Raw genomic sequence first — 16,999 nt, forward strand, 5'->3', positions numbered from 1 at the left:
ATTGCAATCACATACAGACGATATTTTGTAATCGGATTTTAATAATCAACTTGGCAAGTATAATGATGTCATAATTGAATAGAAAAAGTTATTCCGCATTTTTATATTAAGCGTGACTTAATACGATGACATGTTAACAAACCGGGTTAACACATGGTGTTACACATTGCACTTTGTTTTCCTTTACCAAGTTTTTAACCCATTGTATATTATGCAAAACTTGACAGCATACAATGTACTCTTTTTCCTTTGCTGGTTTTTTTCCTATTAGATTTTTCTTGGAAGGTTTTAATGAGGCATGGGCTTAGCGCAGTAATGTCCATAAGGGAGTGTTATAAATGGACATTACTACATGAGAATGTTGCAAATGTACACTACTAGGCTTTATCACACTTTATGGGAGATCAAATATTGTAACAACAGACTATAAATAGACTAGAAGATGAGAATATATTTTGTAATCTTCCCCCACCTTCATCTATATATTAAGGTGATATGACTTGTATTCTGATACACTGAATAATATAATTTTTGACTTCTTCTCCGTTACTCTCTTTCTCTCTATCTTGTAACTTTCTTTTCTTGAATTGATTCCATTTATTGACCACTCTTTTCACAACAAAAGTAAAATTATAAGAAATTTTTTAAATTTCTTCCTTTGACTAGATATTAAATGGTATAAAAAGTATTTTAACTTTCTCATGTTATAACTTTTTTATTTTTTTTGGTAATCTTCTCGTGTTATAACTTAACTAGTGATGGGTTCAGCACTTATTAAATAAGAAAAAAAATCTCTACACCTAAATTGAAGATCGAAGGATCACGACATAAAAAAATAATTCTCATGTAACATGATACATATTTTCCCCATAAAAAAATAGTTTCTCAATAGTATTTTTGTCAAAAAATTTTTAAAATAAAGAATGAAACAAATTAAATTAATAATCAAAAGGTCGTTTGATACTTTGTTTTTTTATTAGACAAATATTTTGTTTAGGCAATTCATGGTTTTGTCATTTTGAGCCTCACAACCCTTCTTCTCCGATCTACGGGAAGCTTCTGGAAGAGCAATTAATAATTATATCTCGCTGTCCTTTATTTTTTCAGTTGAACGGCTTTCGTCTCTATTACCCTGGAATACAGCACGGCTTTCGTTGAAGAATCTCCGGTTCTGGTGCTTGTTATTCGTTTGTAACGATCCATTGCTGCTTCTTGATTTTCTTTTGATTTTAAGTTTAAAATTGGTTGATTTGTCGAGGAAGTAGTAAAATGGAGTCTGGAGCACTAGCCTCGTCAGAGAAAGAAGAGCAACAAGGAGCCTCATACACGTATTGGGTTAGGAAAATCACCGAAGATGCAGCACCTTTGCCAGTGCCCCACAAGCTAAGCCAAGAAGATGCTCCCCATTCTCAATCTCAGGCTGCCACGCTTGGTTCAGCTTGGAATCGCGTATGACCTTTTTTTTTTTTTTTTTTTTATAACTTATATAAAAAGAAAAATCGGTCATTCGAAATTTTCACTAACCATTGGATCCCGCTCCTGTGCGATGGTTGTTCAAACGATTTTCAGGTGAGCTAAATCAGTGTATGTAATTTATGTTTATACTTAATATTGCTTGGGTGCATTAGTGTTTTCGGAAGTCAGTGGGTTTTGATTCCATAACTGTTACGATTCTGAGTTTTCAGAGTGAGAGATAGGAAAACAGAGAACAGAAATGAAAAGTAAAAAAAAAAAAAGAAAGAAAGAAAAAGAATTGATTTACAAACAATGAACAAAGCGGAGAGTTCTCCTCCAAGCGTTTACCATGTTTTACAAACTAACAAATCTGAATGACCCTCTCCTTCTTTCCCCTCCTTATAGGCCCCTCCTTTTACAACTCTAACCGCCTAACTAATTGTATAAGTACTTTGTCATGGGTCCTATCAGTAACCTATTGAAAGGATTTCAGCATTACTCTTTTTTTTTTTAAAGGGCAAAGAAGAGTCCCTCTTGTATTACTTCTCGAAGGAGTTTGATTTTATTTTATTTTTTAAAATATATTGTATATAATAAAAATATTGATAACTGATTTCAAGAACTGTAGTATGTAATATTTAATATTAAGGGACATAAAAGTTTCAAATCATTGTGAAAGAATATATGAAATTTATTTAGGGAGAAGTACCATTAAATATTACTTTATGGACAACAATGGTTTAAGTAGTTATAAGCAACAGTCAGACAAGCATTCCAGACTTTTTCTGCAATGTCTCAAATTTTAAAGACAACTTTTTTAATGAATTGACGTATGGAACAGATTGTGGCTGTTGCTTTTATAATGCTTGATAATGGACATTGGAAGGATGATAATGGGAAGAATTAGGTTATTGGACCAATATTTTTTTTTGAAGATAAATATAGAGGTAATGAATAATATCTAGCATGTACACAAACTTCCATCAGTTTTCTGTTTGATCCGATGTGGCTGTGTTATGTATTTCTCGAAAAGGAGCTTTTGGAAGAATTAAATTCAGGAATACAAGTAAATTGTGGCTCTTGCCAACTTGCCAAGTTCGCGAGTGTTACAATCTACTTGATGCATTTTTGTTTTTTAGATATTGCAAATTTTCAAGGAAATGAAGATCTACTTATGCATTTTGCTACACTTAGTTTGGGATTATTTGGATTGTTAAGGATATAGAGTATAAACTATGCTTAGTTGTGTGGTTTTCTTATATCAATCAATCTGAATGTTGCAAAACTAATACAGGCTGGGACATGGGAGGAGAAAAGTCTTAACAATTGGGCGACTCCAAGAATTAAGGTTTTTGTCTTGATATATCCATATTATCTTTTCTTCCTCCTTTTATGATTGTCCATGTGTATCTGTGTCTACGTTTTAACCTTGCATGTGGTTTTGCTGAACTATCTTCGTCTTATTGCATCTCATAATCTTACATAAAGGGTCATGAACTTTCACAGCTAATCACATTCAATGTATTTTCTTTTGAGACTATGGTTAGTTATTCTATGCATTTTTTCAGGAATTGCTTATTTCAATAGGCTCCATACAGTTCTCCTTTGGCAGAGCAGAAGTAGAAGATGTAACGAAATGTGTGGGTGATGTAAGTGTATTATATCATATACTTCTAGACTGCATCTATTTTTGTATTCTAGGACACTGACACATACTACTTTGAGTCTTTTCGGTGCCCTTTAAAAATAGAGGCGGAAAATTCTGGGATGAGCTTTATATGAAACATAGTATTGTAAATATAGAATGTATAATTGTGTAATTATTACAGATTTCTTTTTCCCTTTTATTGGATAGATTATGATATGACAAATTATAGGGATGCTATGTGACAAATTATAGGTCTGATTCACTCCTTATTTGTTTCTCACTTTCTCTAGAATCAACTTTTTATTAGGAAACCAATCAGTCATATTGGTTCATATTACATGAACATTCAAGTAAACAATATTCAGATTCAAAATTCCGAATTTTAACTTGATATTAGAGCCCCTGGTCTTGGAGACTTTGCTTTTGCGAAACCCGAATATGCTTTCATCGTGGCAGCCACCTTCGAGGCGGCCTGTTAGAACAGAGTTCTAAGGAAAGAAAGAAACCAACAAATGTATTTTCTTATTCGATGATAAGCCTCAATGGGTCTCTTGAATTCTTATACAAGACTCTGTAACTAACTCCTATTACAAGCAATGACATACAATAGCTAACACGTGACAGTAGCTTACACACACACGTCAACTTGCACTTGCTTAACACTACTTACAAACTAATACACCAAAGCAACTAACTACTAAACTCCTACTTACAAATACAACAGAGCAACTAACTCCTTACGTGTAACATTACCCACCCCTACAAAATGGACCTTGTCCTCAAGGTCCAAATGAGGTAAAAAAAAAAAAATTAACTCATCTATACCCACATGGTGGAGGCAGTACGTCAAGCAGCTTTTTATTCTCCATGGACAACTCAAAATCAGCAATTGTTCCAGACACAGGGGTTTGGAAAATAGGTTTAGTTAAGAAACCATACTTTTCGGTGACCTTGTAAGGGGCTAGTGTAGATTTGCATGTATCCTTTTTTGTAATCTGCTTTCCAAGTTTCTGTTTTTCGTGAGCAATCTTGAGGTTTGCTTTAAGAGCTTCGGTTGATGAGTTGTTATGGCATGATGTGATCTTGCAATCCTTTATTTGTAACAGCATGGTCTCATTGGCAACCGAACTGACTACCACCGGATCATCTACAAATGACTCTACATGATACTCAGAATGTGATTGAGAAATTTTTTTAGAGGCAGAGCTAACTAATTGATGAAACATTGATCTTTCTGATTGATGTGATTGAAACTGATCAACATTCCTGATTGACCTGAGCTCCAATAGACAATTGTGATTGAAGAACTTTTTGAATGTTAATCTCTCATTAGGATTTCGATGTAAAAGGCTTTTGCAAAGATCCAAGCAATCAAAATGTAGCTCTTTTAAAGCCTTTGGTGGAAAGTGCAGTTCAGTACATGCCAAAATATTTTGAAAAAACTGCAATTGACTATTTCCATCAAATGGCGGCTTCCCAATCACTAGCTGATACAATATTGCACCAACACTCCATAAATTAGCCTTGGCATCATACTTTTGAATTTGAATTATCTCTGAAGCCATGTAATAAGGTGAATCACACAGTGTATCTGCCAACCCCTGGGGTGTGAGAGACCTTGCAAAATCAATATCCCCTATTTTTAGAAAAGAAAATCCTCCAGGGTCCCAATAGAACAAGGGGTCAGATAGCATTATGGACCAAGATCTTGTATTTAGGCTAGGCATTTCATCAAACAAGTGCCTGGCATACTCATTCTTGGCAAGATTGGACAGCAAGGGAATGTTGAAGATCCTCCCAAATTTGGGTTTCATCATTTTCTTCTCAAAGCCAACCTTCGCAAGTGCATACTCAACTAGCTCCATAGAAGGAACAGAGAGGCAAGAAACTAGGACTTAACGACACAAAGAAAATAAAGAAATAGAGAGGCAAAAGACCATATGAAAGAAAAAAGGCCCTTGATATTATTGGCATTGTAAATGAAAAGAAATCCTCCAGGATCCCAAAAGAACAAAGGGTCAGATATCATTACCTTACCAAATAGAAAACATGCATTATTTTTCTTGCAGCATTTATCTGAGGCAAAAAATATGACTTTGAAGTGAGATGTATCATCATGGTCCGTCATTTCAGCAAACACCTGGTGTGCATAACCAGATAATTTCTGCTCATGTGCACTGGATGCTATTGCTTCATGCGCTAAGCGGCTCAACTGAATGAATTGCTCCTTTGTTTTTTTATATCTTCTTGAGCAAGATTCAACTGGTTCTGCAATTCTGAACTCTTTTCAAACCTTGGGGTTTGTGTATCTGGTGGAGAGGAGGTGGGTCTCGGTGAATTCCGCTCAATCGCGGACTCTGAATTCAAAAATCGCGGTGATCGTCCCACAGAGAGATGCAAATTTTGCAAGGGAGATGGTGATTCTGATTCTGAATTCCATAGCTCTTTCTCCAAAAATGAATTCTTTTCCTTCGATTCAGCCATTTTATTATTGGCTTCTTCATTTTCTTCCTCATTCACCTTACTTTCTCCTCCCATTGTGTCCACCATCCGCACCAAAATGCCATTGCCGAAGGACGACTGCTGCAGATCCATCAAATCAAGCGAGTCCACAGCATCAACCGACACCTTCTTGGGAGCATGGTGGATTTTCTTGAAGCAATTTTGATCTTGCGTTGCACTTGCTGTCACAACATCAATACCCAAAATTGCAGCATGAATTTGCTGCAACAGATTATTGATCTTGGAGAACAAAGCTCGATCTTGAATAAGACCTTTTTCCATTCTCGTTAAAAAATATGACAAGTTCACAATGGTGAAAGCACCAATGTTAGAACAGAGTTCTAAGGAAAGAAAGAAACCAACAAATGTATTTTCTTATTCGATGATAAGCCTCAATGGGTCTCTTGAATTCTTATACAAGACTCTGTAACTAACTCCTATTACAAGCAATGACATACAATAGCTAACACGTAACAATACATGTGACAGTAGCTTACACACACACACCCGTCAACTTGAACTTGCTTAACACTACTTACAAACTAATACACCAAAGCAACTAACTACTAAACTCCTACTTACAAATACAACAGAGCAACTAACTCCTTACACGTAACACGACCCATCACTCGAATTATATTCTGGGCATACATTATGCTCGAAGACCCTATTTTTGGGCTTATACAAACTTTAGTCGCTGCCTCCAATGTCTTTCGTTGGCCACCTTCTTTGGCCAGTGACCCCACTGTCACACTTGTTGTCCTTGGAGCATTCATCAATTGAAAGCTAATTGTCGGCAGCCTAGCCACGTGCGTTCACCTGCGCTCCATTCTCCAGCACTTCAATTCCATGAGTTGTGACCAAAACCACTTGTAGATGCGCTTCTAGCCACCATTTTGATCCCCACAAGTGCTCTCTCCTACACTCCATGGTCGAGCCACCTATTGCACCTCCGACAACCTTGTTTGACACTCAAGCTACTCATAGTTTTTCTAAGATCAACTAGCCCATACTTCTCAATCTATCATCCATCTTGACTCACAACACACTCTTAATGACATCCTGATTATGCATCAGACCAACCATCTCATTGGAAAATATTAATTATACTCGTCCAGGTTGTTTTGACTACCCTTTAAGTGTGCTTTAAGTTGAATCATATCGAAGGGCAACCTCCTAACAAGACATATCCCAAGTTCATCGAATGGGATAGTGAAAAATCTCTTATCATGACTTGGCTATGGAACATTCTGTAGAGATATAATAGTTTAACTTTCTAGGTTGAATTGGTTCTTTACACATTCCAAAGGTTAGTTTGGACTACATGTTCTTGCCCATTGCCCAAAATATTTGGGATTTCTTTTGGAAGATTTATTCTATTTAATAGGCATTGCCACTTAATACGAATTGAAAACTAAGATTTTTTCTACCAATCAAGGAACCCTTTATGTGATTGACTATTATGACATTCTCAATGGCTTGTGGATCGAGTTGGACTATTATCATAATCTCAAAATGGAGTGTAGCAAGGATGGTGCCACATTGTACAACTTTGTTGAATAGGATTAGATATTTGAATCTCTCTTCGGGGTAAATTTTGAGTATGACATTACTAGGGTTCAAATTCTTGGGAGAGGAAAAATCTTGACACTTTCTGAAGTGCTTTTGTGGGAATTTCATGTAACTTAGGAGTTATGGGCTTAACCCATATAGCTTTTGTTGTTTTATTCTTTTACCCTTATGTCTTTGTTATATTTGTAAACTCATTCCATTTGTCAAATGATGAATAAAACATAGTTTTCACATGGTATCAAGAGCTCTCATGTCCTGAGAAAGCCCTGTAAATAACCTTGAGATACACCACCCCAAAAGCTAGCTCAAAGGGTGGGAGTGCTCAAGGCCTTATAAACTCCACATTAGTTGCACATACAACCAATGTGGGACTATATATCTCAACACGCCCCCTCACACAAGAGCCCATTGGGCTTGAAGAGTGGATGATGCAACCGGCCCAGCCTACCTGTGCTAAGAAGTTCCACAAGAGAAAGTGGGGGACGGCGAGGCTCTGATACCATGTAAAGAACCTTGAGATACACCACCCCAAAAGCTAGCTCAAAGGGTGGGAGTGCTCAAAGCCTTATAAACTCCACATTAGTTGCACATACAACCAATATGAGACTATATATCTCAACAAGCCCAACCACCATCAAAACAAAAAAACCAGCCGGAAAACTGAAAAAACAGCACTGTCAAGGCTTTTTTTCTTTCATTCAAAGCCCTAAAGACAAAGTAAGGCTACCAATCACTGTATAAGTCCACAACCGGTTGAATCCCATCCTGTCACCACCGTCAGCTGCCACTGGAAAATTTTTCCGGTGACTTTTCCAGCAAAACCAGTACCATCAAAATCAGAAAGAGCTGATCCATAGGTTCCAAGAAGGCCCACCAGATTCTAACCACCCAGGTGTCGCCATGCGCCGGAAGCAGATCGGCACGTCAGCCCCACGCGCAGCTTTCCTTTGGTGCGTGAAAGCCATGCGCCACCCTGTCCGGTCCTGTTCCGGTTCGAACTGGTCTCGTTCGGTTCGTCTTCCTCTTTCCTATCTGTTTGAGGGTTCGAATTAGTGTTTGGAGACACTTTTTTCTGGGTATCCCATAGATGAAAATAGTGGAGCTTTAGCGCACTATACTGCATCAATAGCGGGTAGGGGCACTCAGCCGCAACATGACACTACGATTTACAATGGTGGCCATAGCGGCTGCAATTTAAAGTAGCGTTTCGCAGTCGTAGTGGCCCAATTTCCACCCAACAAGGGAGGGAGAGGGTTTTTTTTATGTTATGTGTATTATTGACTAATAATTTAATTTTAACAGTAGAATGGACTCTCATCCTTTTTTATTTCTGAACCCTATCTCTCTTATGATCTATTTACTTCAAATCTCGATCTACAAAGGTGCAACGGTGTCTCTGTTTCATTTCTCTTTTTCTCTCATTTTCCAACTTTGATATCTCTTTCCTACCTATTTTCTGGCAAGCCCACAACAACATAATCTCTCTGACTACGACACAATGTTGATCTCTCACTGATTTTTTTTTTTACCTATGACATATTCCTTGTCTCTCTTGCTATGTTTGCTTGAAGAAAGAATAGTCCCATCTGTCCCTCTCACTCATTTTGTGGCAAGTCAAGCCCAAAAACCATCTGCAGTTGTTCCCTTCTCCAATAGTCCAATGTGTATTATTTATATATATTAATATGAGTATATGATTAATCTGATTTGATTTCTTTCTTTGCTAATTTTTTTGAATAAGTCAAATTAATAATTAATGTATTATTATTTTATATTAAATAATATATATTTTATATTGTATTTCACATAATTGAACTTCACAGTAGCGGCTATATCAGCTACCTGCTTTACCACTATAGCATTTTTAAGGTTGCCTACTACTGGCCACTACGTGCAACTGATAAGTATGGGGTATCCTTTTCTCTCATGGCTTTTTCCATCGACTCTATCGGCAACTCTTTAGCTCCCAACTCGCAGGTCTATGGTGAAAGTCAATCCTTACGGATAACTAATCACAAGTTGAATGGAAAAATCTTCCTCCAATGGTCTCAATCACTTCAATTGGTTATTAGAGGAAGGGGCAAGATGGGTTATCTCACGGGAAAGGTTAAAGAATCTCCTGAAAATGATCCAAAATATGAAGATTGGGAGATCAGCAACTCTATTGTCATGGCTTGGCCGACTAATTCTATGGAGCCTTAAATTAGCCGCACTTATTTGTTCCTTAAGACAGCTAAGGAGATTTGGGATGCTGTAAAAAGGAATTATTCGGACCTAGAAAATGCCTCTCAAGTGTTTTGAGATCAAGAATAAACTATAAGAGTTGCGTCAATGAGGCATGTTTGTCATTGAATATTATATTGAACTGCGGAATTTGTGGCATGAACTTGATCTTCACTATGAGACTGATCTTGGAGACTTGGTAGCTGACACCAAGTTTCAGAAACATATGGCAAAGGAGAGACTTTATGAATCCTTAGCTGACCTCAATCGAACATTTGTTCTTGGCTCTTATTAAGGGGAAGTTATTTTAATTACAACATGTTTGATCAATGGTAACACCTTTTGACCTCTCTTTTTTCCATCTATTCTTATTATACAAAATCTTCCATCTCATGTTTTAACCACAACATGTTTGATCAATCGGTAACACCTCGAGTTGTTGAGTGTTTCCTTTGTTCATATTTAGTAACAACACTGTAGCAAACTTGATCCTTGAGTTTGGTAAGTGATTCTTCTTGAATTACACCCCTGATAGAAAGGGATAAAATGCTACCGTCCTTTAATTCACCATTTCCTTGTTTCCCTGGTAGATACCTTTTTTGAAGATAAGTCCTCTCATCCTCACTTTTAGGAGGAAAGCATTTCAGAAGTTTCGTTTGAGTCCTAGTCTACTATATTTGTGACAAGTTTGGTGCCTATGACATAGATGCACCAGCTTGAGGGGGAGTGCTAGGATATTATCTAATTAATATATAATTGTATTTGATTTGTATTTGGTTGTGTCTGTTAGAATAGATATGATTAGATATGATTAGATTACTTCCTATATATAAATATTTTTTTGGATTAGTTCTGGGCTTCTCACTTAAGTCCATTAGGGTCTCTATATATTGTAACTCTTTGTATCAGATTAATTTACAACATATTATTTCATATTCAAGTTGGTATCAGAGCTCTATTGTTTTGGGGACCCTCGCTTTCGCTTAAAACTTCGTTCTCGCTTTAAAACCTAAGCCCATTACTTAGGAATTCTCTTTTCTTTGTCGTGCGTCCTTCTGGCAAGCCATACAGGGCTGTAAGCTCCTTTTGAATAATTTCCGAACGCGTCAGCACCTTTGACAGCCACCGGAACCGCCGTCCAGCACTGTTCAGGCCGCCAGAGAAGTTTTCCGACGAGTTTTCGAACCAAACCACACGTGATCGAGAGCCTCTCCTCCCGGCGACCAAGTCTGTGGAAGTCCGATCACCATCGCAGCCGTCACGCGCCGTCTTTCTCCTCTGCGTGTGGTGCTCATGCGCCACCTTCTGCCGACGCGTGTGCACTGTTCCGGTGGAATTTTTCGGCCGTTCTTTGACAGAAAAGCTCGTCCTCTCCTCCCCTTTCCAGATCTGTGATTGGATCTTTGTGGGTCTAACTTTTTGTGCGCGCCTCTTCTTCTTCTTGATTTGTGATCAGGTTCGTTCCTATTTACTCGGTTTATACCCTTGTGATTTAATATAATGGCAGCAACTTCTCCTGTTCATTCAGAGGTCAATTCTCCCTCTTGTCCTGTCAAAAGTTCTCCTAATATCATCTCCACCAATGTTGGGCCCATTACCTCTTCAAAGTTGAAGGGTTCTGTTAATTACAATAACTGGGCCACCTCTGTTCGAGTTTGGTTCTTTGGACAGGGACATGGGAACCATCTCATGACTAAATCTACTGATGTTCCTAATGAAGAAAAATCTTATTAGGAAAAGATTGACAACCAGCTTCTGAGTATCCTTTGGCAGTCTAGTGATCCAGTCGTCTTGGACATTTTCTATTCTTTTCAAACTTGCACTGAAGTGTGGGAGGAAGCAAAACACCTCTACACTAATGATGTTCAGCAGCTCTATTCCATCATGTCTCAGTTTATGGATCTGCGCAAATCATCTGACACTCAGATGGAGACATATGTTGGCAAAAGTCGATCTTTGATGCAGGCATATTTGGATATGTTGCCCTACCTTACTGATGCTTCTGCATATCGAAAACGGGTGGAACGTCTCTTTATGGTTGCCACACTTTCTGGTCTCCCCGAAGAATATGATAATGTTCGGGATACTATCTTGACTAGTGGGGATCCTGATCTATCAATGACGTATCAGCGTCTTCTGAATCTTAATAAGAAATCTGCTCCTGCATCGTCTGCTGTTGTTGATTCCACCGCTCTATTTTTTCGTACTGACTTTCGCGGGAACATTGGAGGTGGACGTGGTCGTGGTAGAGGCCAGGGAGGACGTGGCCCAGGAGGACGTGGTCAGCGAACTCGTTGTCATTATTGTCAGCAACTTGGTCATTATGAGGAACGTTGCTACATAAAGTATCCTCACCTGCAACCTTCACATGCTGCTAATATAGTTCGATCGGATATTGCTTCAAATGGTATAGTCTCTCTCCCCTCTGAAAACTATGCAGCACTCCAGACCCTTCTCAGGAAGGCCTCTGCTTCAGAAACTGGTAATCCCGTTGCTTGTGTTTCTTATTCTGCATCACTTGGTCCTTGGATATTTGACTCAGGTGCTACTGATCACCTCTGTGGTAATAAGGAACTCTTTTCATCCCTTACATATTCTGATAATTTACCCTCTTTTACTCTTGCTGATGGAACTAAGGCCTCTGTTCATGGGATTGGACAAATCTGTCCAACCTTCTCATTGACCTTGACATCTGTCTATTACATTCCTGACATCCCTTATAATTTAATATCTGTTAGTAAATTGATAAACTCTCTTAACTATATTGTCACCTTCTCAAACCATTCTGTTTCTGTGCAGGATTTGGGTACGGGGAAGACGATTGGAGTGGGCCGTGAGTCACGGGGTTTGTTCTACCTGGTTGTGCCGAGTCCTTCAGTTGCTTGTTCTCTCATAGAATCTCCACAACTCATCCACAGTCGCCTCGGGCATCCTAGTCTTTCAAAATTGCAGAAGATGGTTCCTCTGTTATCCGGTCTTCAGACTTTAGATTGTCAGTCATGTCAGCAAGGGAAGCACATACGCTCCTCCTTTGCTAATCGAGTCAATAAACGAGTTGATGCTCATTTTTCAATTATTCATTCAGATATTTGGGGTCCTAGTCGTAGTGTGTCTGTTTTAGGTTTTCGGTATTTTGTTACCTTTATTGATGATTTTTCACGTTGTACTTGGATTTATTTAATGAAAAACCGTTCTGAGTTATTTTCTATTTATCAAAAATTTTCTGCTGAAATTCATACTCAATTTGGTGCTTCTATTCGTATTATACGTAGTGATAATGCTAAGGAATATGTTTCTGTTGACTTTTCTAATTTCTTAGCCACACAGGGTACTTTACACCAAACTACTTGTCCTCACACTCCACAACAAAATGGAGTAGCTGAACGTAAAAATAGACATCTCATTGAGACTGCACGAACTCTTCTTATTCACATGCATGTTCCTCTTCACTTCTGGGCTGATGCAGTCCTTGCCTCTTGTTTTCTCATCAACCGTATGCCTTCATCTGTGCTTAATAATGACATTCCTTATAACTTATTGCTTCCAGATGTTCCTCTCTATCCTCTATCCCCACATGTCTTTGGTTATACCTGTTTTGTTCATGATCTCACTCCTGGTAAGGACAAGTTAACATCCAAAGCCTTTAAATGTATTTTTCTTGGTTATTCTCGTCTTCAAAAGGGTTATCGTTGTTATTCTCCCGATCTTAAGCGTTACTTTGTTTCCGCTGATGTCACTTTGTTTCCGCTGATGTCACTTTGTTTCCGCTGATGTCACTTTTCTTGATCAACATCCCTTTAATACTATCCCATCTCAATTGTCACAGGTTGATCATGTTCTTCCTGTTCCTTTTTTTGACTTGTCTTTGCCAGCTGCAGGTGCTTCTATTCCAGATGAGCAACCTATTGCTTCCATACCTGAGGACTGTCCACTTCTCACCTATCAGCATCGCAAAACTGTGCCTCCTGTCAACTCGCCTCTTGCTGACTCATCGCCCACTGCTGTTGATTCTTCCCCTCCGGCTCCTTCACCAGAGGCTCTTCCCATTGCTCAAAGAAAAGGTACATGTACTACTCGTAACCCTTATCCTCTTTATACCTTTTTGAGCTATGACCGTCTTTCTCCACCTCATTTCACCTTTGTTTCTAGTCTTTCTTCTGTTTCTATTCCTAAGACCACAGGTGAAGCACTTTCCCATCCAGGGTGGTGCCAAGCGATGCTTGATGAGATGACTGCACTTCATTCCAATGGCACTTGGGACCTTGTTTCTGCTCCTCCAGAGAAGTCTACAGTTGGTTGTCGCTGGGTTTTTCCTGTGAAAGTTGGACCTGATGGCCATGTTGATCGACTCAAGGCACGTCTAGTTGCAAAGACTTTTACTCAAATCTTTGGCCTTGATTATAGCGATACATTCTCTTCGGTCGCTAAGATGGCGTCAGTTCGTTTATTTCTTGCTCTTGTTGTTGTTCGTCACTAGCCACTCCTTCAACTTGACATCAAAAATGTCTTTCTTCATGGTGATTTACATGAAGTTTATATGGAGCAACCACCTGGTTTTGTTGCTCAGGGGGAGTCTGGGAAGGTGTGTCGTCTTCGCAAATCTTTATATGGTCTCAAGCAGTCTTCTCGGGCATGGTTCAGTCGCTTCAGTTCTGCTTTTCAAGCGTTTGGCTTAATTCACAGTAAAGTTGACCATTATGTATTTTATAGGATCACATCTCTTGATAAGTGCATCTATTTGTTAGTCTATATTGATGACATCATTCTCACCGGGAGTGATCAAGCTGGAATTCGTCAGTTAAAACAATATTTATTCAGTCAATTTCAAACAAAGGACCTCGGGAAGCTGCGTAAATTCTTGGGAATTGAGGTAGCACAATCTAGACAGGACATTTCTATCTGTCAAAAGAAGTATGCCTTGGATATCCTAGAAGAGACTGGTATGTTGGGGTGTAAACCAATTGATACACCCATGGATCCCAATGTCAAGTTATTGCCCGGACAGGGGGAGCCGTTATCTAATCCTGGTCGTTATCGGAGGCTGATTGGGAAGCTCAATTATCTTACTGTGACTAGGCTAGACATTTCTTTCGCTGTTAGTACGGCTAGTCAGTTCCTTGATTTCCCTTGTGATTCTCATTGGGATGCAGCTGTGAGGATCCTCCGATACATCAAAGGAGCACCAGGAAAATGTTTGTTGTATTCGGATCAGGGAAATACAGAAATTTGTGGTTATTCAGATGCTGATTGGGCAGGATCACCCTCAGACAGACGCTCTACTTCTGACTATTGTGTCTTCTTTGGAGGAAACTTAATCTCTTGGAAGAGCAAGAAACAACCTGTTGTTGCTCGATCTAGTGCAGAAGCTGAGTATCGTGCAATGGCAATTACTACATGTGAGTTAATCTGGTTAAAGCAGTTGATTTAGGAGCTTCATCTTTGTGAACAGAAACAACCCTTGACACTCATTTGTGATAATCACAACCCATGACACTCATTTGTGATAATCAAGCTGCGCTACATAATCCTGTATTTCATGAGAGAACCAAACATATAGAGATTGATTGTCACTTCATTCAAGAAAGGATTCAGTCAGGAGAAATCAAGATAGTTTTTTTCAACTCTAATGATCAACTAGCGGATGTCTTCACTAAAGCTCTTAGAGGTCCTCGGGTTGAATACATTTGTAGCAAGCTTGGTGCTTATAATATATAGGCACCAGCTTGAGGGGGAGTGTTAGAATAGATATGATTAGATTACTTCCTATCTGTAAATATTCTTTCGGATTAGTTCTGGGCTTCTCACTTAAGCCCATTAGGGTCTCTATATATTGTAACTCTTTATATCAGATTAATACACAACATATTATTTCATATTCAAGTGATTCTTCTTGAATTACACCCGGGATAAAATGCTACCGTCCTTCAATTCACCATTTCCTTGTTTCCCTGGGAGATACCTTTTTTGAAGATAAGTCCTCTCCTCCTCACTCTTAGGAGGAAAGCATTTCAGAAGTTTCGTTTGAGTCCTAGTCTACTATATTTGTGACAAGTTTGGTGCCTATGACATAGATGCACCAGCTTGAGGGGGAGTGTTAGGATATTATCTAATTAATATATAACTGTATTTGATTAGGATCTGGTTGTGTCTAATTCGGATGTAATTATTGTAATTGATTCTCACATCAATCTATAGAGGGCGTGTGGTTACTGGTTTGATTAGACACACGACTATTTTCACCAGCTTAGATTTCTTAGTTACATAGTTGTGTACCTGCTCTTTACAAGTTTATGTGCCAAAAAGAAAATGAAAGGAAAGGGATTTTGAATACTTTTTGCCAAAACAATCATACATGTATATGATGGATTGATATTTCATGATTGTAAATTTCTTAGGCATTCATGGTGATAGTTCGGAACAAGAAACGTGTCGGTTACACATATGAATTGACCTTAAAAGTCAAAGGTAAATCACTATCAACCATTTCTGTTCAGCGCTTCAATACAACTGTCTGTTTTTATTTTGCAGTTCAATCTATTACTTTGTATAAGCCATGCTGATTCGCAAATGGTAGCAGGGGAATGGATTATTCTAGGAGAGAAGAAGTTGGTTGGGGGTAACATAGATGTCCAAGAGTTCTCATTTGGTGAACTGGATGACTTGCAGGTATTTCTTAACATATTCATTTAAATATTTTTGAGGCAGAATAAATCGAAAAGGGCTTAATGGGAATTAGACCAAAATATGTGTAAAGAACCTTGGTAGTTGCACATACAACCAATGTGGGACTATATATCTCCACAATATGGCATTTTCTTTTTTTTTGAATATCAGAAAGTTTAAGTGGGATTAGACACTGGTATCCCACTAGGGTCAGGGAAGACCCCCCAACCTCTTTGAGGATTTCTGGGAGAGATTACATATTACCCACCAACAAAGTCCTCACATCGACTAGCGGGGTTTGAACCCACGCCCTTGAGAGGTATGGACCAAACCCTTAGCCAACTGTGTCCATCTTTGTTGGCAAATATGGCATTTTCTTTTTATTCTTTTATATGACATTTCAATTTTCTATGGGAGTTAGACCAAGTTACACTTGAGTATGGGAAGAGTTTAGTTGATTGATACTTTACTTTCTTCAAATAATTTAGTTGATTAATACAGTAATTCTTCAATTTTTCCGGTCATAGGCCATATTTTGGAATTTTGTTATTTACAGGGATGTGATGAATAAACTTTTGAATATGTTAAGCAATTAAAAGAATAATAATTAAATAAATATTATGGAAACAACTTCTATTGGAGACCTTCTGGAGTTTCCTAGCACACTTGGCTAAGTTAAAGAAGTTTTTCTCACCTCCGCAAAGTCAAAATTTTGTCATCATGGCTAATTTGATTATTCCCTTGTTTGGGTTTCAATCCATGATAAAAAAGTAATTGAAAAAGATAAATTAAGACAACTAATAACCAAGCAAAAAGGTTTAAAATTAACACCAAACAATAAAACTCATAAAAAAAAAAATCATAAGAATGAATTAAGTAATAGTATTAAATCCCAGGCTACCTCTCATTTTCTTTCTAAACGAAAAAAAGGAAACT

General features: G+C 38.2%; 1 protein-coding gene across 5 annotated transcripts in view; it reads left to right on the top strand.

Annotated features, from left to right (window-relative positions):
* The first annotated feature begins 1,025 nt into the window (after positions 1-1,025).
* LOC133289018 (uncharacterized) overlaps positions 1,026-16,999 on the top strand; it is a 33,384-nt gene continuing 17,410 nt past the window's right edge. The window contains exons 1-6 of one of the 5 annotated variants that reach the window (XM_061486868.1): positions 1,037-1,174; positions 1,266-1,449; positions 2,750-2,803; positions 3,024-3,104; positions 15,796-15,865; positions 15,978-16,066. In XM_061486868.1, the coding sequence (XP_061342852.1) occupies positions 1,270-1,449; positions 2,750-2,803; positions 3,024-3,104; positions 15,796-15,865; positions 15,978-16,066 (474 nt within the window). In that variant the 5' untranslated portion in view covers positions 1,037-1,174; positions 1,266-1,269. Of the gene's footprint in view, positions 1,450-1,488; positions 2,403-2,749; positions 2,804-3,023; positions 3,105-15,795; positions 15,866-15,928; positions 16,067-16,999 lie in introns of those variants that run through there. The other 4 variants (XM_061486871.1, XM_061486867.1, XM_061486870.1 and 1 more) reach the window with 4 other exon arrangements.

This window comes from Gastrolobium bilobum, unplaced genomic scaffold, assembly GCF_033153095.1.
Source record: "Gastrolobium bilobum isolate Gb01-03AN ecotype WA unplaced genomic scaffold, APGP_CSIRO_Gbil_v1 utg123074, whole genome shotgun sequence".
Taxonomy (NCBI): Eukaryota; Viridiplantae; Streptophyta; class Magnoliopsida; order Fabales; family Fabaceae; genus Gastrolobium; species Gastrolobium bilobum.